General features: G+C 36.5%; 1 protein-coding gene across 4 annotated transcripts in view; it reads right to left on the bottom strand.

Moving 5' to 3' along the window:
• Positions 1–1,146: 1,146 nt before the first annotated feature.
• UACA (uveal autoantigen with coiled-coil domains and ankyrin repeats) overlaps positions 1,147–25,382 on the bottom strand; it is a 92,316-nt gene continuing 68,080 nt past the window's right edge. For 3 of the 4 annotated variants that reach the window (XM_041743395.1, XM_041743397.1, XM_041743394.1), the window contains 10 exons: positions 24,460–24,528; positions 21,353–21,460; positions 20,785–20,817; positions 20,220–20,318; positions 14,618–14,654; positions 13,696–13,748; positions 8,926–11,664; positions 6,983–7,135; positions 4,793–4,858; positions 1,147–1,338 (listed from right to left, as the gene is read on the bottom strand). In XM_041743395.1, coding sequence (XP_041599329.1) covers positions 1,267–1,338; positions 4,793–4,858; positions 6,983–7,135; positions 8,926–11,664; positions 13,696–13,748; positions 14,618–14,654; positions 20,220–20,318; positions 20,785–20,817; positions 21,353–21,460; positions 24,460–24,528 — 3,429 coding nt within the window. In that variant the 3' untranslated portion in view covers positions 1,147–1,266. The remainder of the gene's footprint in view (positions 1,339–4,792; positions 4,859–6,982; positions 7,136–8,925; positions 11,665–13,695; positions 13,749–14,617; positions 14,655–20,219; positions 20,319–20,784; positions 20,818–21,352; positions 21,461–24,459; positions 24,529–25,382) is intronic. The other variant, XM_041743396.1, reaches the window with a different exon arrangement.

Here is a 25,382-nt window from a genome sequence, read left to right as displayed (position 1 = left end):
TCGGGGTGGTTAGTTTGAGCCCCATGTTGGGCACAGAAAAATAAGAAATCTGGTTCAGGACGCTCAAAGACTATTGCTAAGGCATATTTTGCGATTAAAAGAAAATGTGTTTGAAAAGATTAATTTGTTCAGTTTATTTGCTAATGGTCAAAATAGTGATGTTTAATCTGTATGGTAAGAAAATGAATGTACTTAGTAAAAATGGTTGTTTACAATAGAGTATTTACTAAAACATGGACAATTTTATTATTTCCTTGCAATCTACATTCTTACAGTTTATTATTGTGTTTTGTCTAAAACCTGAAAAATCTGTTTTCTAAAATCAGTTCTCTAATGTTGCAAGAAAACTGCATTTCACATTATTAATTTCATTAGTGCAATTTTCCTATAAATAATTACAAAGCATTTGGAGGATGTGTGTATAATGACTGTTTGGTTTGGTTACTATAGTAGCAAATGTCAATGTAATTGCTAAAAAAAAAAAAAAAAAAGAAAAAAAAGCCTAAAATTTTGACAGTTTTTGAAAAATCTAGTATCCCATTTATCATAGTTCTCAAAATACTGTGGCAAGAGAAATCACCACAATTGAAAATTAAGGTACTGCTGTGGATATTATGAGGCCATTTTAATACAAATTCCTGATACATTCTACCCTCGTCTGTTTTTAATCTAAATGTAATTTAGCACTGCACACCACTTTATGAAAAGAAATGTATTTAAAGGGGCATAAAAGTTACTAGTATAAGAAGAAAAAAATCTGTACTTCCAAAAGAAGTCAAAGGCACTCAGAAGTTACTTCAATAAAAATGCAACTTGGCTGGCCAAGTTATGATGCGTTCCTTAAAATCACATTCAGTCTCATGGCTCAACCGAAGACCTGAAAGATCTTTTGATCCACTTACCAAATTAATTTCCCTGAAAGAAATCTTTAAACAATTATTTCAGCCTACCCCCTCTTCACATGCTCCTACAAAGGTGGCTTATGTTTTACTGGGGACTCAGCAGCTTAAAAATATGTAGCCTATCCAAGGCAAACTGTTACATTGTTTGCCTAACCATAAAATTAACCTATATAGAATATAAGATTTAAACCGATATGGAAAAACTCAGTAACATACCCATCTAATTAAAAAAAAAACTTGCTGATGAAACAAAATATATTTTATTTCAATTATACTAGCACAAGGCCCAGAAAGGCCATGGAGTTGCGAGGGGAATGCTTGGCACCATCAGCCAAAGCACACACCAGCCAGTCAGCACTGCCCGCTAGCACACGAGCCCCTGCCTCATCTGTATGATCTGGAGTAAGGCCGCCTGCACATCTTCGTCCATGTGACCCTTGAGAAAAGGAGAAAGGCAGAAATATTTTATGTCATCTTCATTTATGCAAGAACTCTAAAGAATGAGGCTTTGAAACAGGGCCTATGTGGTTGTGATTCAGCAAATGCTAAAGCCTCATCATCCCAGGGATATATTAAAGGATTTACTGGAAAAGAGGGCAGAGTTGTGTGAAAGAAAGAGAAAGAGAGAGAAAGAGAGAGAGAGAGAGGGAGGGAGGGAGGGAGGGAGGGAGGGAGGGAGGGAGGGAAGGAAGGAAGGGAGGGAGGGAGGGAGGGAGGGAGGGAAGGAAGGAAGGAAGGAAGGAAGGAAAGAAAGAGAGAGAGAGAAAGGGAAAGAAAGAAAGAAAGAAAGAAAGAAAGAAAGAAAGAAAGAAAGAAAGAAAGAAAGAAAGAAAGAAAGAAAGAAAGAAAGAAAGAAAGAAAGAAAGAAAGAAAGAAAGAAAGAAAGAAAGAAAGAAAGAAAGAAAGAAGAAAGGAAAGGGAAAGAAAAGAAAAGAAAAGGAAAAGAAAAAAGAAAAGAAGAAAGAAAAAGAAGAAAGAAAAGACAAGACAGGCAATTTAAAAGAAGCACAAACCAGCTGCTCTCAACACTTATTATCGGAAGACAGATGGATAAACTTCTCTCCTTCCCTCTTTTTTAATAATAGCTGGGATAATAGGGGCAGCGTGAGTTATAGATGAGCAAAGTCAACTACAAATTTTTTCCTGCTCCTGCTGAGAAACGTTTTTGTAATTAGAAAAGTAATTAATGAAAAAGACCCTTGCTTATATACTTATCCTAAGTAGGATCACATGTATCATTCTGCAACTTGCCATTTCACCTAATGTCACAAAGTCCTTCCCCAGCTATATCCCTAATTATTTTAAGTTACTGGATAATACTGCACCATATGGAAGTATCATCATTTCTTTACTTGTTCTCCCACTGACAGCCATGTAAGGTGTTGCCTGTCTTTATGGGCGGATTCCTAGAGAAGTTGCCAGATCAAAAAGCAGGCTCGGGGCCCCTGGGTAGCTCGGCTGGTTAAGTGTCTGCCTTCTGCTCAGGTCATGATCCCAGGATCCTGATCAAGCCCCGCAATGGGCTCCCTGCTGAGCAGAGAGTCTGCTTCTCCCTCTACCTCTCCCCCTGCACCTGGTGTTCTCTCCCTGTCTTTCTCTCAAAAAAATAAATAAAATCTCAAAAAAAAAAAAAAAGGCAGTATCAATTGTTAATTTTGCTAAGCATCACAAAACTTCCCTCTATGGGCATTGTAATGATTTATACTCCCACCAACAGGGTGTACATGCCAATTTCCCAGACACCTTGGCCAACACTACAGAGTATCATCTTATTTAATATTTGCCAATCTCATAGGTGAAAAATGGTACCTCCTTGTTTATTTGCATCCATTGCCGATGAGGTTGAGATCTTTTTATATGAATGTTTGCCATTTATACTTAGGAAGAAACACTTTGAACTTAAAAAGATGGCAAGAGGTTGATTAAATGCGAGTCAATATGGTAGGCTTACAACACCCTCTTCCCCTTTTTCTTTGCTTGAACACTTGAATAGGTTTCAGCATAACACTTCCTATTAATATAAAAAGTTATGCTTCCAAAATCTGTTTCTATAACAGCAGGATGTTTAAATTTCAAACATTAGCCATAGTTGACTAAACTGAATTTCTTAGTTAACTTTATGATGCCAGAAGGCAAGACTACTTCAGATGCCAGTTGTTTTTGTTATGTTTCATTAGGAGTCAGTAGAATTTCAACTTTTGGAAGCATACATTATACAAAGTTGAAAGGCTTGTTAGTCTGCAGTGTCTTTTGGCAAGAGAATGCTCTTCCTCCTCTGGCCAATAGCAGGTCCGAATGAGTACCTCATCCTCTCTAATACACATCTACACTTTTCTACAATTTCCCTCCTACAGTTCCCATTCTGCTGGCCATCAACTGTCTTTTCTAACAGTTGCAATATACAGTTGACTCTTGAACAACATGAGTTTGAACCATGTGGGTCCACTTACACTCAGATTTTATTATTAATGCCACAGGGTATTATAGATGTATTTTCTCTTTCTTTTGATTTTCCTAATAACATTTTCTTTTCTCTAGCTGATTTTATTGTAAGAATACAGCATATAATAAATAACACATATCAAATATGTGTTAATAGATTACTTATATTATTGGTGAGGCTTCCAGTCAATGATAGACTATTAGTAGTCAAGTTTTAGGGGAATCAAAAGTTATTTGCAGACTTTCAACCATGTGGGGTTGGCACCCCTAATTCCCACTGTTCAAGGGTCAACTGTATGTTCAAATCCCAGCTCACTCTCTAGCTCCTCAAAAGAAAGCAGTCAAGGATACTTTCTCTTATCATACCATCTTTTTCCATTTGTTTCCCCCTCACCTCTGATAGAAAAGAAAGGCTTTTTGATTTTAAGAATTTGACACTGTAAAGTTCTTCCTTTTTATTATTTTACCTAGTTCTTTTTATTAAAAAATGACCTTCTTGGAAGCTTTCTCTCAACACTTAAAAAAAAAAAAAAGCAGTGTGGGCTGACATTTCAAATTCTAAACAAGTCCTATTATATTTCACCTGCCATTCTAACATTGTCTCTTTTAGTATGTCTTCTTGAAAAACCTATTCCGAGAATTTTAGAGATGCTGATCATAGGGTTTCTACAGAGCATTAAGAATGGTATCCTTCATATGCTAAACATTTTCTTAGTGTGATTTATTTTTCTAAAAAAAAGCTTTCTCATCATACCCTCAAAGAAGGAAATTCTTAACATTATGCTTCACCAAGTTTAAGCCTCAATAAAGCCTCATTATTGATAATCTCCTAACAGAACCACTTTTTTTCTTACATTCTTATAATTTTGTGCACACCTTGCCATTTTTGCACCTCTGTAGTATTTTTTCTACATTTCAAAGAAATACTCCTGAGAAATACTGAAGTCCTCTCTCTTTAGCTGACAGCCAGGTATGGATGTCAAGGCATTATCTCCAGCTAGCAGTACCATTAACATGTGCTGCCATCATCTGTTGCCAAACGGTCTAGAAAATGAGTGACAAGCAGATGGAGAGAACACGAAATTTAAGATGTTGTGTTACCATATAGCTTTGTAAATTTCTCTGCAAGATACACAAGCCATGATTAAAAGAAACACAATTATTTTTAAATAAGCAGATGGGATACAACTACTTTACACATCAATGACTTTCACATAAATTTACTTGACAATTAAAAAAAATGTCTTCTCTAAAATGGGGATTAAGGACTGCAACTGTGTTGAGCACTGGGTGATGTATGAAACTGTTGAGTCACTATATTGTACACATGCAACTAACATAACACTATGTTAACTCTCTTGGAATTTTTTTTTTAATTGAAAGGATTCTCATAAAGAAAATAAAAATGATAAAATGAAATCTTTTCCAAAGGAGAAACAGTGTTTTACCTGTGCAGCACTCAGAAGGTGCGTCCGATAAATCGCAATCACCTCTTGGTGCTGTCTGTCAGTGTCCTAGAAATATGGAAAGATGGACAGATCAGAGTATTGGCATTCACGTTTTCCAACACATGGAGGCTCGTGATAGTGATAATGCCACCTTCAGGCTTGATGCTACAAAGCCATATTGTGCTCCTGCCACTTTATGTTCCCGCCACATCTTCTAACAAACCACCTTGGGCCCGCCAGATGCAAAACTTCATAGCATAATGATAGGATAAACTTTCCTAATCAATTGTGGGAGCATTCATTGTGAAAGCGATGCCACTTGTCCTAGGTAGAATGAAATTACCGCCTTAGTTCACATCTAATGCCACGAGATCATGCACTTACCGACTTATATTTTGGATTATTGCAAAAGCTTTCCATCTTATCTTCCTGCCTCTAGATTTTATTTTCTCTCACGCTTCTAGATTAAGATAGCTCTTTTCTCATAGCACTTTTGGCTCAAAACCTTGGGAGAAACTTCATTACATATAAAAGAGAATCCAAACTTATTACCTTGCTTCTCAACAGGGTTGGCAATTTAGCCACAAATACAGCTCCTACTACCAGCCAGGCTGATCAGCCTTTCACTGCCCCATGGGTATGCCACTTGCATTCCACCTCTACGTTTTCTTTCATATGATTTCCCTTGCCTGGAAGATTCTCTGTTTCCCGTTCACCTACCAACACACCATCTACCTTACAAATTCAGGCCACATGTTCCCTTCCTGTTTGACTAGCTCCCACCACCACACCAGTGATCTTTCCTTCCTGTGAATTCATATCACTTAGAATATGGGATCTTATTCTCAATTCTATATTTTATATTTTTGGTCTTGTTATTTTACTTTGCATGGATCTGTATTTTTGCTTCTTTAACTACCCAGAACTCCTTGGAGCAAAAACTATACTCTATCACTGACGGTGTTTAACACAGTATCATGAACACACTAAATGATAAACAAATATTTCCAATTTTTGAAGGGACTACCATATCCTTTTGATAAGATCCAATCAATAATTTGTCATCATTAATCTGTAGGCCAGGTGAAAAATAGCTTTCTTCTATTCAAAAACAACTCCTACAGAATAAGACATCATTAGGAACAATTTACACTTGAGCAGACTATGTTTTCCTTAGCATTTCCATGTACATTGTATTACCTCATCAGATTAAAAAGGCAAGCAAATAAGTAATCAGTTCTTATTAGCCTATTTTACAGATAACAAGGCCAAGGATTAAGGGGGATGGTCCATATCACTTGCTTTTAAGTGGCAGAGTTTAGAACTGAGGTCCAGTCTTCAGTTTCTCAATCCAGTTGCTTTCTTTAACTGCATATGGGATAACTCTATGTGGATGGATATATATATATATATATATATGTATATATATATATATATCCATACATATATATATATCCACACACACACACACACACACACACATGTTTTCTTTGAATATACAAGGTATAAAACCAGAAGGATGCCTACCTTTATTTGTAAGTATAAAATATTATTTTTTAAAAACCCTCCTTTAGTTTAATGGACCAATATTTTAGAGTGTGCTGCAGTTAGAAAGACACTAGAGTTGGAGTCGGCTAGTCCCAGGATTAAATTCTAGCTGCATGTCCCTAGGCACCAAGTATTTTCATCTTTGCTTCCTTAAGAACTAAACGGGGGGGGGGATCCCTGGGTGGCACAGCGGTTTGGCGCCTGCCTTTGGCCCAGGGCGCGATCCTGGAGACCCGGGATCGAATCCCACGTCGGGCTCCCGGTGCATGGAGCCTGCTTCTCCCTCTGCCTGTGTCTCTGGCTCTGTCTCTGCCTGTGTCTCTGGCTCTGTCTCTCCTTCTATCTCTCAAAAATAAATAAATAAAATCTTAAAAAAAAAAAAAAAACTAAACGGGGGGAACAAAAGCTCTTTGGGAGGGTGGTGATGAAGAATCAAGGTCAGAGTATGTAAAGTGTTTGGGGTTGTGCCTGCCATACAGTAGGCAGCAAATACACCATTTAGTACAAGTAACTTTTAGCAAAAATGATTATCTTCCTGGAGCTGAGCATAGCCACAGATTATTGTGATTTCTAAATAAACTTTAACAGACTAACATGAACCCACACATATGGGCATGAAGGACTCAAGTCCAGGGTACTCACAGCCAGCTGCTGCTGTAGAGACTTCACTTGGTGCTGCAGGGTGTCAATCAGCTGGCTCTGCCTCTTGCTGGGACTCCCGCTCGGGGAAGTGAGCTGTGAAAGGCCACTGAGTGCCTGTTTGAGTCTTTCCACATCATTAAGCAGTTCTGTTATCTTAGAAAGAAAGAAAAAAGGTAGGGGAGAAACATAGATTATTCACCTATTCGATTCTAATGAACACCTTTACACAAAAATGACTCCTGAGGCACACAATTTACCTTCATATACCAGAAAATTGAGGAATGAATATTGTCAAGATTATTATCAATGGTATATACAATATATAAATAATGTAATTTCTTTAATTAAATCCCTCTCAGCAAATTCCTTACAAAAGCATTACCAAATTGAGAATATATATCCTAAGATCTGAATGTGACCTTGGCCTTCTTACTCTTAGTTAATCTTTAAGTACGTATGAAAGTCGACAGGTTATCTTCTAGGCCATTTGAAACATAGGAACTCATGGGGCATTGCCTCCAACAAAGTTTGAAAAGCGAGCATGGCTCATGTAAGTCTAGCATTAACTCAAGTGCCTTGTTCATCTCAAGAATGTATGATTTTTAGACTACTTTGTCTTAAAGGGTGGGGAAAAAAATCAGGAGGCTGTTCAGACTAGAAGAGAAAGTAAAGGCTTTAAAGTCAGACTGATCTGTTATTAGCTATATGAGCTTGGTTAATTTCCTTTAACCAAGGGAAGGGGTGGGGGTTCTTCCATAGTTAAGAAAATCAAATGCAATCATAAATATGTGCCTGGAATGTAGTATATGCTCAATAAGTGGCAACAATTTTAAGTAGTTATTTAAGAACTTGCTACTACACTTATACACTCTTATATTCATAACAACCTTCTGAACAAGCAGAGAGCATTTAAATTCCCAGCCATATGAGTAGATGGATCAGGTTAGTACTTGTATTTCTCCACTGAGGAGGGCTAGGGGTGTGTCTGCTTTTTGTTGTCACATTCCTCCAAACTGACCACAGCACCGGGCATATCATATAGAAAGCATTTAAAATTATTTATTGTACTGATAAAGATGCACCCAATCTTCTTGGTTTCTCGTCTTCACAGTACACAGTACTTCTCGTCTTCACAGTACACAGTACTTTATGCCAATTACCAGGTTCAAAAGTATGGTTGAGCACCTATTCTGTAAATTGTATCATGAGAACGAATGAGAAGAAAAGGTCTGATCTTACTAGCTGGTTGAGAACATCAACCACATAACTCTGAGACAGAAACGTAGACATTTTAAACGGATGGCAATGGTAAGAGAAAACATGCATTTGGGGAGAGGAACAGTATACCGGAGGCTAGACTGGATGGTGAAGGCTTTTGGGAAGAAGGATACGTTTTGAGGTGGGCATTAAGGAATTTATGGGACTTAACTCAGTAGGAAGGTGGGGCAGGGCACTCTGGGCGAGGAGACCAGTCTGTGGAAAGAATGAGGACAGAGTATACAAGGAATGGGAGGGCTCGGTTACCGGCATGGGTGAATGCCAAGATCAAGTCTGGGGTGCTCCCCAGTGTCCTTCGTTTCTTGCAGCCTCTCTCTCATCACCCTTCCAGTACCCTAAAACCCACTGGATCTTGACCACTCACTTATGAGGCAAGTGAACCTTGAGTCTCCCCATCTTTCTTCAATTCTTGGCTCTATCAGCTGAGGAAACCAGAGAAGAAAAGCTTTTGTCTGTAAGACTTTACTCTTTTTTTTTTTTTTTTTTTGATCCTGAATTTCTTTGCACACTAGTAGTCTAACCGGAAAGGTGGCATTGAGTGGTCACAGAGTTAATGTTTTTGTAACCCTGTCCTGTGGGATGCTGTGATAAAGGGCCCTGCTCCACCCTGGCAGCTCTGCTCTGGAGCTTCCAAAGCAAAGCCATGCAGACTACTCGGTGCCTACCTTATTATCTTTCGCTTCGATCTGTTTGGCAGATTCCTGTATCCTTTTCTGTAACTCTGTGATTGTTGTTAAGGACTTATCACACCGCTCCTGCTGATCCTTGATTTCTTGCTCAATGCTGAAATGTAGCAATTCCTTCTCATCTTTGGCAGACAGTTGCTTCCTTTGGGCACGCAGCACCTCCTCGCAGGCTTCTTCATACTTCCGATTCAGATTGGCCAGTTTTTCATTTAGGTTGGAAATCTGGGTCTCCAGATCACTTTTCGTTGCTTTATATTTAGACAAATCAACTACCTCTCTTGTCTCTAGTTTTTGTAATGCTTGTTTTGTGTCCTGAACCTCAGACTGCAGTTTGGAGACCTCTTGGGTTTTGTTTTGGCTTTCTTCTTCCTTTTCCCTCAGGCTGGCCTTTATCATGCCCACTTCCTTCTCAAAGGCTTCCTTAACCCGCAGATGCTCTCCCAGGGGCACTGAAGAGTTCTTTTGATTCTCTAGCATCTGATGCAGTTTGGCCACTGTCTGCTGCTCTTTCTCATAACACTTTTGCTTATTCTTCAGTTCTTCCTTGAGATGGTCAATTGTGCTGTTAAGAGATTTTTTCAGGGTCTCAACTTGTTCCAATGGAACATGTTGCTTTTGCAGAAGGGTCTGGGCTGCGAGAAGCTCAGAAGTCTGTCTGGCATTGTCGTCAACCAGCTTCTCCTTCTCAGTCTTTATCTCGGTGTACTTCTGCAACAGGTCTTTCAACTGTTTGTTGAGCTCTTCTGCTTTTCTGTTGAGTGCTCTTTCCATGTCATGAGAATTCTCGATGAGAACATTCTTATCCTTTAAATCCTTCTGAAGAGTGAAAATCTCCTTCTTCAACTTGTCATTCTCTTGCTTGTACTTCTTGGCCTCTTCTTCCCTGACGTGATATTTTTGCATCTGCTCCGATAACTGTTCTTTTAGTTCTTTCTCTGTGGCTTTAAATTTTCTCTCGCACTCTTCGAAGCTGATAATAGGAGCATATTTGAGCTTAATGCATTCTTGGATGGTGTCAAGTTCCTTTTTCTGGGCTTCGATTTCAGCGTGCAGTGTCACAATCTCCTCTTGGCCCTTTCTGTAGTTGGTCAGTATTTCTGCACTGTTATCCTGTACACTCTTCATGGTCTGATTTATGGCACTCATCTTCTCTTCATGCTCACGAAGGCTGATGTACTCGGCTTTTATTTGGCTCTGAGTGTTTTCCAGGTTTCTTTTGAGGATTTCATTCTCATCTTTTGTTTTTACAAATTCCTGATTGAGATCTTCCCATTTCTTCTTCGCATCTAGTAATTCTCTATTGGTCTTATCCAGCGTGCCACTCAGCGCGGTCTTAATCTCCTCGTGGGTCTTAGCCGGCACATACTGATTACTCAGGGTCTTTTTCAAGCTAGTATTTTCCGACACGAGGGCATTTATTTTCTCTCGGTCTTCCCCACACTTCTTGTTCAGTTCCGACAGCTGTCGTTTGAGGTCAGTGACGCTGGATTTCAGAGCTGTGACCTCTTTTTGGTGTTTCTCAGGAGGCACAAATACAGTTTCTAGGCGGCTAACGTTCTTACTTAAACTGTCATTTTCCAACAGCAATTTCTCCATTTCCAGCTGCTTGTCTGCGCATTTTTGCGTGACATCTAAAAGCTGTTTCTTCAGTTCCTCGACGGTGACATCATGTGACTTTTTCATTTCTTCACTCACTTGTAGGGGAACATAATGACTTTTTATTTCACTTGTTAAATTATGTACTTGCTGATTGAGGAGCTTATTATCCAGATAAACCTTTTCAACGTCCCTTTGCAACACCTGATTTTTCGAAGTGAGTTCCGTGACCTTCTTTGCAAGTTCTCCTGCTCTTTGCTCCAGTCTGCTCTTGAGCTGCTCATGCTCCTCTGGCTTGACATGCTGAGCAAGTTTGGCCTTACAATTCTCAAGCTCTCTCCTTAACTGTCTGATTTCAGTAAGTGATTTTTCATACTCTCTTTCTGTCTCTCCAATTTTTTTTACCTTCTCATTTACTTCGCCTGATAATAAGCTCTTCATGCTCTCGAATTTTTCAGTTGGAACTGACAAGGTCAGCTTTGCTAAGAGTTCCTTTACCTGGCCTTCCACCTCAGCAACCCTCCTTCCTTTCTTGTCTCGCTCTGTTTCACACATACTGAGTTCCTTCTGCAATCGCTTATTCTCTTCCACCAGCTTGCCTTCATCCCTCCTAAACTGTTCTACTAGCAGCTCATTTTGTTTGATTTGGTTTCGCAGTTTTCCCACTTCTGCTGATGCACCCTCATATTTCGCTTTCATGTCCTTCAACTGATCCTTCAGCTCCTCCATCAGTCTGTGATTCCCTATAGCTGCTTCACTGGTCAGGTGCTCTTTAAGGGCAAGAAAGTGTGTCTGCATTTGTTTTACTTTACCTTCCGACTCATACATTCTCTTCTGCACATCCTTCAATGCGTCTTCTAACTGCTTTATCTGCTCATCAGAGTCCTCCTTGATGCGTTCACATTCTAGTCCTAAAGCTTTGCACTCGGCCACCTTGTGTGCCAGCTCGTTCTGGAGCTTGAGGCGGTCTTGTTTGGCTGATTCGCAGAAAGTTCTCATTGCTTCTAACTCTTTCTTTAAGAGGTCATTTTCAGAATATGAGGTTTGATTGGGTAATGATAGCTCCAGTGGTCTTAACATAGACCTGCTTTGCATGTGGGCTGGCACCCCTGGGGAAGTACACTGAAAAGGGAAACAAAAAAAAAAAAAAAACTAATCACAAAGGCATAAAGAAGACATTAACTTATTTGCCAGACTTATAAAGTTCCCACATCATCAATAGTCTGTAGCTTGCAGACTAACCTAGTGGAAAAATCAGTACTGATTTTTGAGGTAAGAAAAACAGTTCTGGGTATGATTCACTTAATATACTCTCAAGCAGTGATAGTTTGAGAGTCTGTTCACTTTAAGTGTATTTCTGGCAAAAGAAAGAAGAAAGGAGTGGCCTGGGTGGCTCAGAGGTTAACGCCGCCTTCAGCCCAGGGCCTGATCCTGGAGACCCGGGATCAAGCCACGTTGGGCTCCCTGCATGGAGCCTGCTTCTCCCTCTGCCTGTGTCTCTGCCTCTCTGCCTCTCTGCCTCTCTCTCTCTCTCTCTCTCTCTCTCTCTCTCCCTCTCTCCCCGTGTGTCTCTCATTAATAAATAAAAAAAATCTTTAAAAAAAAAAAAAGGAAGAAAAATAGTTATGGTCTCTGGAACCTATTTCCTCTTCCTTTCTCTACTCACAGTAACTATCCACAAGTGATATCAACTTTATCAAAATACATGTATTATTTCTATGCTTTATAGCACATAATGTGCTTAAAATTTCCAATTCTGAAGCAGGTCATCAGAAGCCTTGAATCAAAATAAGTATTACAATTTTAAATCTGCAAATTATTTCATAGAATGACATTATTTAACTTCTAATAAGATAATTTCTGAATATCTTCATTAACTCCAAAGTAATATTCTTCAAATTATTTTTATAACCAGATTATATTTTTGCCACCAAAATAAACACAGCTAGTATGAGTTGTGGAGAGAATATTAGTTAACTCATAAAAATGAAACCAGTTTTCTTCTCTCAAGGAGGATGAACTAGAACTTAGCATATGATCTTAGTATAAAATTTGATTGACATCTTATTCCCTCCACTAAGAGTTGACACAAAAAAAGAAGTATAATTAAACTTCCCATGAAATAGTTCATAAACATAACATATAACCACATGCAAGACTAAGTTCAAATATTTTATTTTTTCCCATACAGCCTATTACAGTAAGGGCTCTTTGCAGGTACTAACTCAATAAAAGCCACGTGCTGTGCATAACATTCCACTATTTTAAGAGGCAGGTTTTATTGTTGTTCAGTTAAATCTACGTTGCCTTCCCCTGGATCCAAAAGAAGAAAATTAACAACGTGGAATAATTTCCCAGCCTCATTCTTCTTCTAAATTACCTTTCAATTTACCAATGATCTTTAGACTAAGACTGATATCATTTACCGATTACTTACACAGCTTTACAATTTCCCGTACTTGTTTCATTACAATCAAATATTTACCTAATCTTAAATACTTTTCAGATGAGATTCATTTTCTAAACTTAGAATCTTAGAAGTTTCCAGCTTAAAGTGATCTTAGACATCACACAGGCTAACTCTCTCTGCCTATAAATGACAGAATGTTAAAAAGCCTTTAAAAGCCCAAATATTTATCAGTTCAGTCCATGGCAGGTGCTAAAAATGCAAACTTATATATACTAGAAAGTAAAAATAAGAGACAGACAAACAAGAAAATCAGACACCGCTACCTCTTGGAAGCTTTCCTTATTTTGAAGTGAATTTCCAACACATAGAATACATATTTGAATACAAGAAAAATACATTTCAAAGCTAAAAAAATCTACTTCTGAATTATTCATATCTGTCTTCCCCTTTATATGGGCAAATAGGAAGAGATGACCAAACACTGTTAATAAATAAAAGCTTACTACCAAGGACAATGGAATTGTAATTCAAATCTCTTATTTAAGCTACTGTCATCAAAAACACTCTAGAGGGCACCAGAAACAGTAATATCTGCTTTTATTAAATTCAGAACACCAAGAACAATTTCTCTTTGATAATGAAAACCATATTCAATGTATATATACTGATATATAATGCTGCTTTCCTCTTTTTAAAAAGGCACAAATATTTTTAATAAATTTTTTAAATCAAAACAGAATTACCTGTGAATCTGTCATGTACATTTGACCCTGTTTGAGAAGCATATCTTCTTTTCCTACATAAATCCAAATAAATGATATCTTAACTTAAATATCCACACCAAAGTAGGCTAAGAATTGATTTGGTGTTATTATGTCTCCTCTATTATTAAAAAAAAAAAAAAACCAAAGCATGGGTTACAACATAAAATTATCCATGTTCTAAAATATTCCTGTTTTTCCCTATTATTTCTACATACATAAGGGAAGTAATCATATTCTTCTGCATAGATCCTAAGTTGATTTTTAGAAATATATGACTGTTAGACTACATAAGCTACATAATTATTATAAAATAATCTTACAATCAGTCACGATAAAAATGGTGTTCTTTACAATTTATGGAATAAATATTACTGTTGTACTTAGCTTGAGGATAATTTAATATTTACTGGGAAGCAAAAAAAATGGATTTTCTAGAGAAATTATTTATAATCAGCAAATACACAAAAGCTATAAATCAGTCTTAAAATAATTAAGAAATAAGTATTTATGCAACTTCTAATTTTACAATGCCTCTCTGCATTGAGACTATATCCAAAGATTTCTCCAACTCAGAAAACTATGTTTCTTTTCATAAAAAATAAGCTCCAATATCACAAGATAAGTGTCTACTAATCAACAAGGCAAGTTTGGTAACTCATACAAGATACAATTTAAAAATAGGTGGCTAGGGAAAATCAGAGCCCCAGTTTTACCAGATTTTATGTTAGAGGCTACAGTAGTATCTTCACCCCTTCTACTTCCAAGTGTTTGGGCATAACACACAAGTAGTAGAAGTTTAGAGGCAAGATTCATATACAGTTAGATGAAATAAATAAGCATAAACATTCTCCTTTGTTTAAGCTAGGGGGACGGTCATGATAATCTATGCTTTTGTACTTACGGTTACTAAAATGACTTCCTGATCCTAAATGATCGCTCTGAAATCAGAAGCATAAAAAAAATTTCAGGTGAATACTGCTTCATTTTGTTAAATTCTGTATCTATTTTAACTCTAAGTGATCCAATCATTAAAACCACATTTCAATATTCCTTGTATCTGCTGAGTATTACTCTACTTGAAACCATAAAAGACACAGCACAAGTGACAATTTGAGAGGCCAGGTGGGAATAAACTACTTCACTAAGCATTTTAATAAAAGCAGCCAAGTGTTTCAAGGAAAAACTTTATTGCTCAAAAGAAAAAGGAAAGTGAGCCTCAAATGAACTGAAACAACTTTCAATGCATACTCTGTGCTGCTTCTTTACCTCAAAAGGAAGAAAATGCCCTACATGCATCAAGTACTCACTTTCCCACTGCTAGGAGCAGGAACTCTGCCTCACTGACTGTGAAATATTCACGAAATCCCTTTTTTTCAGAATTTATAAAATACAGATTACTTTTGGAAGGCAAAAGAAGACAGAGCTGGAGATGACACTGAAGCAAGGCCTACATACAATCAGAAACAAATCTATCAATGCATCAGTTAGGAGAAGGAGAATAAAGGAGAAACTTCAGGTATTCTGAATTGAAGTCTATTTGAACTGGTCCTTTTTTCAAGTCAGAATTGAACATATAAATTCAAATATTATACCTACGAGAGTAAAGACATACCGATGTGAAACTTAATCAAGGAAGTGAAAGACCTGTACTCTGAAAACTATAAAACACTGATGAAAGAAATTGAAGTCAACACAAATGGAAAGATATTCCATGCTCACAGATTGGCAGAATTAATACTGTTAAAATGTCCAGACTGCCCAAAGCAATCTACAGATCCAATGCAATCCCTATCAAAATACCAACAGCAGTTTTCACAGGACTAGAACAAATAATTGTAAAATTTGTATGTAACCACAAAGACCCCAAAGTGCCCATGCAATCTTGAGAAAGATGAACAAAGCTGGAGGTATCACAATTCCAGATTTCAACATACACTGCAAAGCTACAGTAATCAAAACAGTATAGTAATGGCAGAAAAACAGACACACAGATCAACATAACAGAATACAGAGCCCAGAAATAAACCCATACTTATACAGTTAGTTAATTTAAAACCAAGGAGGCAAAAGTATACAATGGAGACAATACTGTATCTTCAACAAATCGTGTTGGGAAAACTGAACAGCTATGTGCAAAAGAATGAAATTGGACCACTTTTTACACCATACACAAAAATAAACTCAAAGGATTAAAGATCTAAATATGATGTGTGAAACCATAGAACTCTTAGAAAAAAAACAGGCCATAATCTCTTTGACATTGGCCATAGCCACATTTTTCTAGATATGTCTCTTCTGGCAAAGGAAACAAAAGCAACGATAAATTGCTGGGATAACATCAAAATAAAAGGTCTTTGCACAGCAAAGGAAACCATATAAATGCCACCTAGCAAATGGGAGAAGATATCTATAAATCATATATCTGATAAGGAATTAATATCCAAAATACAGGAAAAACATACACAAGCCCCACATTCCCCCAAAAATAATCCAATTTAAAAAATAGGCAGAGGGCATGAATAGACATTTTATAAGAGAAGGCATACTGATGGCCAACAGACACATGAAAAGACACTCAACATCACTAATCATCAGGGAAATGCAAGTGAAATCACAATGAGATACCACCTTACACTTCACATAATGTAAAAATATCAAAATATCAAAAAGACAAGAAATAACAAGTGCTGGCAAGGATGTATAGAAAAAGTAATACTTGTATCCTTGTGCACTGTTGGTAGGAATGTAAATTGGTGTGGCCACTCTAGAAAACAGTATGGAGGTTCCTTGAAAAATTAATAGAAATACCACATGATCCAGTAACTCTATTACTGGGTAATTTACCCAAGGAAAACAAAAATACTAATTCAAGAAGATAGATGTACCTCTATGTTTATAGCAGCATTATTTACAACAGCCAAGATATGGGAGCAACTCAAGTGTCCATCAATAGATGAATAGTTAAGAATATGTGGTGGACGTACGTACACACACACACACACACACACACACACACACACTGAAATATCAACCTAAGAAAGGGTGAAATCTTGCCATTTGCAAAACATGGATGGACCTCGAGGAAATTATGCTAAGTGCAATAAATCAGACAGAGAAAGACAAAACTACGATTTCACTTATATGTGAAATGCCAAATACAAAACAAATTATCAGATAAACAAAAAGTAGAAACAGAGCCATAAATACAGAAAATAATCTTATGGTTGCTGCAGGGCAACCAGGAGGTAGGAGAATGGGCAAAACGGATGAAGAGGAATGGGAGATACAGGCTTCTAGTTATGGAATGAATAAGTCATGGGATAAAAGGTACAGTATAGAGAATATAGTCAATAGTATTTATAACAGCGTTATATGGTGACAGGCAGTAGCTACACTTGTGGTGAGCACAACATAGAGAGTTGTTAAATTACTATGTTGTGTACCTGAAACTAATGCAACATTGTGTATCATCTATTTTCAGTTAGAAAAAAGGGAAGATGTAGTTCATGTTTGTGTATCTGTGTGTGTACTAATAGCTATGTGTCAAAATCAAATAGGTGACAACAATAAAATGGTCTATAGTTCTGTAACTAAATTAATGCCACCTCCACCAATCTATAGCGTCCCAAAGGTATGGAAATATGTCTAAATTTAATTAAGCTCTTTGTTTTATATAATTTTTAATATTAGACTTTGCAATAGCTACCAAATGGGCTTATACATATATAGGTTGGGGGAGACCTACACACATAAGGAGTTCAAAAAAACTTAGTTTGGGTTTATTACTTTTACTTGATTACCCAAATAAAAATGAACAGATGAGTTGTAACATAAAATTAGCTTCGTTCTAAAATACCCATATTTTTTCTATCAACTTAAGGATACTGCCTACATATTATATATTACACATAATGCAGCATTCCTGTCGGCACTTTATGAGGAATTTTTATCATGTGAGATGATATAGCGGTAGGTACTCAATATTTATAAATAATACATTCTTAGCTTTAATGTTTACTTTCATAAATACTGGGTCACATATAAAGTGGGCCTCTAATTTTCTTCTTGAAAGTCAAACACTCATTTCTAGTATAAAAATTCATCAAAATTAATTTATGTATCAACTAAAGAAAATGTCCCCATTGGATTATGGGAAGAAAGTTATAAAACAATATTCCCACCTGTTGAATGTGCATGCACAGGTTATGCACAAAGGAAGTTCTGAAAGATCAATCAGGGGCTGAGAGTGCTAGGATTATAGGTGTGTTTATTTTCTGCTTTTAGTTTAACCACATTTTCTCAGTATCCTAAAATATATGTGTTGTTTTTATAAGACAAAAATGTGTTGTTTTTCTACAATATATTATAACCTCATTGAAAGTTATAGACTTGGCTCCCAAGTTTGTCGAAAGCTGCAGAAAAACATGTTATTCTTAAGATGCAAGAGTCCACTCTTAGAAGAAAAGTAATACACATAAATAGTATCTGATTATAGATATCCAACTTTGATGGACACCTCAGGAATCTCATATACACATCTGTATTTTCTCATTCAAGCTATCTGAGCATAAAACTAGTCAGATCGCCTAGGTTCAAAGTTCTGGCTCTGCCACTTACAATTTACAGAGCCCCTCATAAATAGACTGCTCTGTGCCTCTGTCTCCTCATTTACGAAGTGGAGAAAAGAATAAGATCTACCATACAGAGTTGATGTGTCTGTGAAATGCATGTACAGTGCACAGAGCAGCATCCCGGCACACGGTCAGTACTATAAAATGTTAGCTATTACTAGTTTCACTATTAACCTTAAAAACAAACATCTTCAGAGAGCCTGGGTGGCTCAGTCAGTTAAACATTCTCCCTGGCTCAGGTCATGATCCCAGAGCCCTGGGATCAAGCCCCTTGTTGGGTTCCCTGCTCAATAGGGAGTTTGCTTCTCCCTCTGCTCCCCCCACCCCCACCCCATCCACATATACACACAAACATGCATGGTCTCTCTCTCTCTCTCTCAATAAATAAAATCTTTTTAAAAAAAAATTTCAAATGTGAAAGATTGAAGCCACTCTACTAGTTCATAAGCTTATGAACCTATATTTCTGAATAATCTTCAGAATTCAGTCCTATATAAGCAAACATGCATCAAGGCATAATTCATCTGCAGTACAGTGCATGAATGTTAAATGTGCAATGCAATAAATGTCTGCATATGTATACCTTGTGTAATCACAACCCAGATCAGGACACAGAACGTTCCCAACACTCTCCGAAGCTTCTTCACGCCCCTAGTCGGTAACCGTTCACCAAAGGGTGGCCTCTACTCTGACCTCCATCACCACAGATTAGTTTTGTCTGATTCCAAATTTTGTAAAAATGAAATCATGAAATATATACTCTTTGTATCTGATTTCTTTTCAGGCAACCATCATGTCTTTACATTTCTTTTTTCATCACTGCACACATATTTTTCATCTCCAAAGAAAATAATTGCTTTTCTTATGTACTTTGGGGTTATAGTCCCCAGTAAAGATAAAATATTCATACTGAATTAGCCACTTTCCTCAGCAGCCCCAGGGATGAAAAATATATTTATTAAAATATTCATTATGGCCTTGCAAAACAAACTTTGCAGGTGAAAAACTCCACTCTGCAGGAGTGGGCACGTCAGGGCAGGAAGCACGGTTCGTGAAAGAAGCAAGTGTGAGGAGGCTTCTAGGTACTGGGTATATTCTATTTCTTGATCTTGGTGTGTTTGACTTGTCAAAATTCTTCAATGTACACACTTTAACATGTGCACTTTATAATGTACACTGCATTTCAACAAAAACTTTAACAAATACCACGACTTTGGAAAAACTAAGAGCTAACTGATTCAACTAAAGCTGAGTATATGAACTGAGCCTTACTGATACACTACTCTCAACCAAGCACTGTAGTTAATGCATACACACACAAAACCCTTCTGAGATAATCCTGGAAACACACTATTCATTTGATAGTTTGTTCTTATCACCAATCCTGGAAATACGCCATTCATTGTTTGACACTTTGTTCTTATCACCATCATAAACATTGCAAATATACAGGTAAGAGTGTGAAGTTCTATAAAGGTAAAGAGACTAAATAAATAAATAAATAAATAAATAAATAAAGGTAAAGACACTAAATAAATAAATAAATAAATAAATAAATAAATAAATAAATAAATAAATAAATAAATATAAAGACAAAGAGGAAGGCCAGGGAAGAGGACCAGGACGAAAGGGAATGCCCAGCCCATGAAGGTCAGTTCAGTGGTCTCAATTAACCTTTGCAAACCGCTCTGTGGAGAAAGGCACCATCACCCCAATTTTGCAAAAGCAGCAGCAAGTTCAGAGACTTTAAATAAACTGCCTGAAGTCACACAATAAGGAAGAAAGTAACCATTCAAATTCAAGCCTGACTCCAAGCTCTTTAGCACTGCCCATAATGTGTTATACAAAATAATTTATTTAAGCTTTCTATACCTCAAAATATTTAAATCTGTTTTTCAGAGACTCAATAGTTCTTAGGCTTTCTTCATGTTGCTTTTCTTTAGCCACCAAAAGAGACTTCAGCTTTTCCTTCTGAAATGGAAAGGAATGAACACAGAGCAAAATCACTATGTGCAACTGAGTTAAAAATGTGTTTCAGAAATGTGAGTTAGAATTACTTTGATTTTTTAGTATTTTAAACTATGAGTCCAAAATTTCTACAAATATACTAATAAAATATATAATATATACAAACAATACTGTGAAAAATCACATTTCTGCTGGTTGTTTCAAATCTTAAATTTTCAGACATTTTATTTATAATGTTTAGAATTTTACACCTTTTCATAAAAGGTTTCACAGAAAATGAGGCATTCAGAGGCAATAACAACAAAATGCCATGCTTCTGGACTTAAAACATATTTTTATAGTCACAGTAGGTTTTGTTTTTCCCTTTAATCCTTGTACCCATCTCAATTCAGGACTCAAACCTCTACAGCAATATCATCTTCAATTTACATAACATTTTACAGCTTTAGAGTAAAATCTATCATCCTACCTCACTTTCCAGATCATCAGCAACCATCACTTCCTAAATTTAAAAAGAAGAAATGTATTTTCATTAGTGAAAGTTTATTTTAAAGGCATGCACTCAGTGAATATCTTTGTAAAAAACTGGCACGTGTCTTTAAGATTGCGAACACGGACGTAAGGAGAAAATGTCTCTGGATGACCAATTCTGTGGTCTGAGCTGTCACTCGTTCCTCCCACTGACCACGTTCAAAAGCACTTTGATTCTTCTGAGAACCCATTAGTTATCAACTCCTTAATCCCCTTCCTCACATCTTTCGTCTACTCCTCTCTCTCCAACCCCTCCAACCATGGTTCAGTGCTTTGCTATTACCGTACACTAACAGTATTCCCTATTCTTACATGTGACACTGAAAGTTTCACATAAAGATCCCAGTAAGATAGAACTTTCCTGAAGGGCAGTGACCTGGTTGTACTTCCTTTAGCATCTAGCACCATGACTTGACGTGGCAGGTGATCATTAATGATTTGTTATCAATGATGATCACAGATAGTAAAACAGTTTTTAATTTTTTAATATTATGTAGATTATTTACCTCATTCAGCTGTAGTTGTAAACCATTGACTTTATCCAGTAATATTCTCTGTTCTTGCTGAATTTTTCTCAACCTGTCTTTCAAATCTTCATTTTCAATCTCTAGCTCCTTAAATAGTAAAGATAACAGGTGCTAGACCAGGCTTAACAGAGCAATTCTTATGGAAGAAATTTTTAAAAGCAGTTTGTTATCCAGTACAGATATATACATACATAAAACAGCTTTAAGTCCAAAGACATGATAGTTTCAATGACATTGAAATGACTTAAAATTTATAGATCAGAAATAATATACATGCATACTAGTTTTATAGAGATTTGCTTTACTGTGCTTCACAGAGATTGTTTTTTGTTTGTTTGTTTGTTTGTTTTTTACAAATCGAAGGTTTGCGGCAACCCTGCATCAAGCTAGTCTATCAGCACTACTTCTCCACCACCATTTGCTTACTTTGTGTCTCTGTCACATTTTGGTAACTCAAAATATTTGAAACTTTTTTTATTATGATATTAGTTATGGTGATCTGTGATCAGTGATCCTCAAAGATACTATTATAATTATCCTGGGGCACCATAAACTGTGCCCATCTAAGATGGCAAATTTAAGCAATAAAGGCTGTATGTGTTCTGACTGCCCTACCCACTGGCTGTTTCCCCACCTCTCCCCCTCTCCTCAGGCCTTCCTATACCTTGAAACACACAGTATCAGAATTAGACCAATTAATGACCCTATAATAGCTTCTACGTGTTCAAGTGAAAGGAAGAGTCACACATCTCTCACCTTAAATCAAAAGCTAAAAATGATTAAACTTGGTGATGAAGGCGTGTCAGAAGCTGGAAAAGGCCAAAAGCTTGGCGTCTTATACCAGTTAGCCAAGTGGTGAATGAAAAGAAAAAGTTCTTGAAGGAAATGGACAGCGCTACTCCAGTGAACAAATGAATGATAAGAAGGCAAAACAGATTTACGGCTGATTTGGAAAAAGTGTGAGTGCTCTGGAGAGAAGATCAAACCAGCCACAACATTCCCTTAAGCCAAAGCCTAATCCAGAGCAAGGCCCTAAGTCTCTTCTATGAATTCTATGAAGGCTGCTAACAAGACATCCATTCTGCAGCCTATGGCTCAAAGAGTAATTTCAACTTTTAAGGCTTATTATTCAAGAAATACATTTTGTATGCCCACCTGAGATGGAGATTCTTCTGATGGATCTGAGCAATGGAAAATGAAAACCTTCTGGAAATCTAGATGCCTAAAGAACATTTTTGATTCATGGGAAGAGGTCAAAATACCAACATAAGCAGGAGTCTGGAAGAAGTAGATTTCAACCCTTATGGAGGACTTTGAAGGGTTCAAGGTTTCAGTGGAGGAAGTAACTACAGATGTAGTAGAAATAGCAAGAGAACTGTAATTAGAGGAGGAATCTGAATATGGGATTGAATTGGTAGCAAAAAAAAAAAATTGGTAGCAAATTCCATGATAAAACTAATGGCTGAGGAGTTGCTTTTTATGCAAGAGCAGAGAAAGTGGTTTCTTGAGATGGAAACTACTTCTGGTAAAGATACCGTGAGGATTATTGAAATGGTGAGAAAGGATTTAGAATACGACATAAACTTAGTTGATAAAGCAGCAGGGTTTGAGAAGATCTTCATTTTGAAAGGAGTTCTACTGTGAGGAAAATGCTGTCAAACAGCACACTACCAAGAAAACTTTTGTTAAAGGAAGAGTTCATCAATGTGACAAAGTCCATTGCTGTCTTATTTTAAGAAATTGCCACAGCCACCCCAACCTTCAACAACTCCCCACCATTAACATCAAGGCACCCCTCTGTCTCCAGTAAAAAGATGATAATTCACTGAAAACTCCAGTGATGGCTAGCATTTTCTACCATTAAAGTGTTTTTATTCTTTTTAACTTTTCCTTTTTTTTTTCTTTTTTTTTTTTTTAAAAGCATTCAAGTAATCTGTACACCCAATGTGGGGCTCAAACTTATGACCTCGAGATCAAGAGTCACACATTCTTCTGACTAAGCCAGCACCCCAGCAATAAAGTATTTTTAAATTAAGGCATATATATTGTTTTTTTAAAATATAATACTACCACATACTTAATAGACTACAGTATAATGCAAACATAACTTTTATATGTACTGGGACCAAAAAATTCATTTGACTTGCTTTATTGTGATATTTGCTTTGCTGTAATATTTGCTTTATTGGGATGATCTGGAACTGAACTGCAGTGTCTCTGAGGAGTGCCTGTAGAAGATTATGGTCCTATGCTATCTAACTAATACAAGTGTATACAAGACAGCAAACCACCATGATTCTAATAAAATAAATAAAAGCATCACCTGGAAACAGAATATGCCATTTTAACTTCTGCTTAAACCTCTCAAGTTTATGAAAGTGTCCTAATGCTTTTACTACATTAATTATTTCAGTGCTCTGATGAAACATTTAAGGCTCCAATTTAGGGCTAGAGTTCACTTTCTTAATATTACATAGTAAAGTATAAAAGCCCAAATAAAATGCTTTTGCCTTATCATATGGAAAACAGCTACATGATTTATATTTTAATGGTGTTTCAGTCACAGACCATTTCATTATGAAATCTTCCTCTGACATAATCCATATAATAACTATTATCTGAACACTCTGACGAACATAAAATGTATGGTTAAACAAAGTGGTTTTTCCTCATCAAAATAAAAAAATGCTTAGACAAAATAAATATTCATTTACGTTAACAATAACCATCATTTTTCATCACAGTACTTAGCTTTCTAAAATGAATACAAATTTAGGATTTATGGCCCAAAACAGGTATATTTAAATCAATAAAAAAGTTATATAAAGTTGATAAATGATTCGCTTCCAGATACATACTAAAATAATACTTTCTGTAAGATAATGGGACACAAACATTCATATTAAAAATCAATTCTTTTATAAGGGATTGGGCAAGAAAACAGAATCACGAAATATAGCAGCCTGTCCTCCTTCCGCTGCCCATTTATTTCCCCCACATTCCCTGCTCCTTCTCTTTCCACCCTACACGACTACAAACAACATTGCAATCCTTTACAAAGAAGATACCATTGTTTTCCTTCTTACCTGAATGTTTCGATGCTCCCTCTGACTTGACTTCATATTTACTTCATCTAGCATGTACGGCAAATTTCGCTTTGGCAAAATATGAGAATACATGTTAGCAACTATGAAAATACAGAAAAGTACATTTTCCTCAGTAGGCAACATATCCAATTAGGGATCTGCAGCTTATCCAACATTAAATTTTGCTGTACATAACACAAGGTGGCAGTGTTTGCACTTAAAACTCCAAGTGGAAAGCATCTTTAAGGATAGAGGTTTTAAATAAATCGAGTGTAACTGATTTCAAAATACTAAGACATAATAAAATTTAAAATCCTTACTGTTCAGGACTTATTTTAACTAAAGTTACCAAGATTTAAAAAGAATTTGTACTAGACATAAAACTAAAGTTGGACTATATAAGGCATCATCAACCATTCCCAAAGGAAAAATCTAGTACTTAAAAAGGAAGAAGGGGAGTTATATTAACTTTGAAAGGAAATATGGAAATCATTTATTTCCTTATGCACTGATAAAATATCAAAGGTATGATAAGAAAGAGACAGACAATCCTCTGACCAGCACTATATAAAAAAGATCTCTAAATGACTTGGTTCAGTACATGCTCTGTTTTGTACACTTACTGCTTTGAAATCTTACTCCAGCCTAGAGATTTGCTTTAATAAAAACATAACACAATTATTAAACAAGAGAGCATATAACCTTCTTCTGGCCCAAACTGACATTTAAATCTACATAACAATTTAGAAAGCTATTGTCTTTCTTTCTGAGAGCTTAAAAAAAAAAAGTGCTTTAATTCTCCAAGAAAATTTTTTTATGTTTTGCATTATATGTTGAGTTTTGTTTAACCACGTGTTTTCACTATCATTCAAATGAGTTTGTATTTAGAATTAGGTTGCATTAGAAAGATATTCCATATCCAT

The sequence above is a fragment of the Vulpes lagopus genome, chromosome 2, assembly GCF_018345385.1.
Source record: "Vulpes lagopus strain Blue_001 chromosome 2, ASM1834538v1, whole genome shotgun sequence".
NCBI lineage: Eukaryota > Metazoa > Chordata > Mammalia > Carnivora > Canidae > Vulpes > Vulpes lagopus.
Note: the sequence above shows the minus strand (reverse complement) of the source record. Positions and strands in the feature narration are given on the sequence as shown.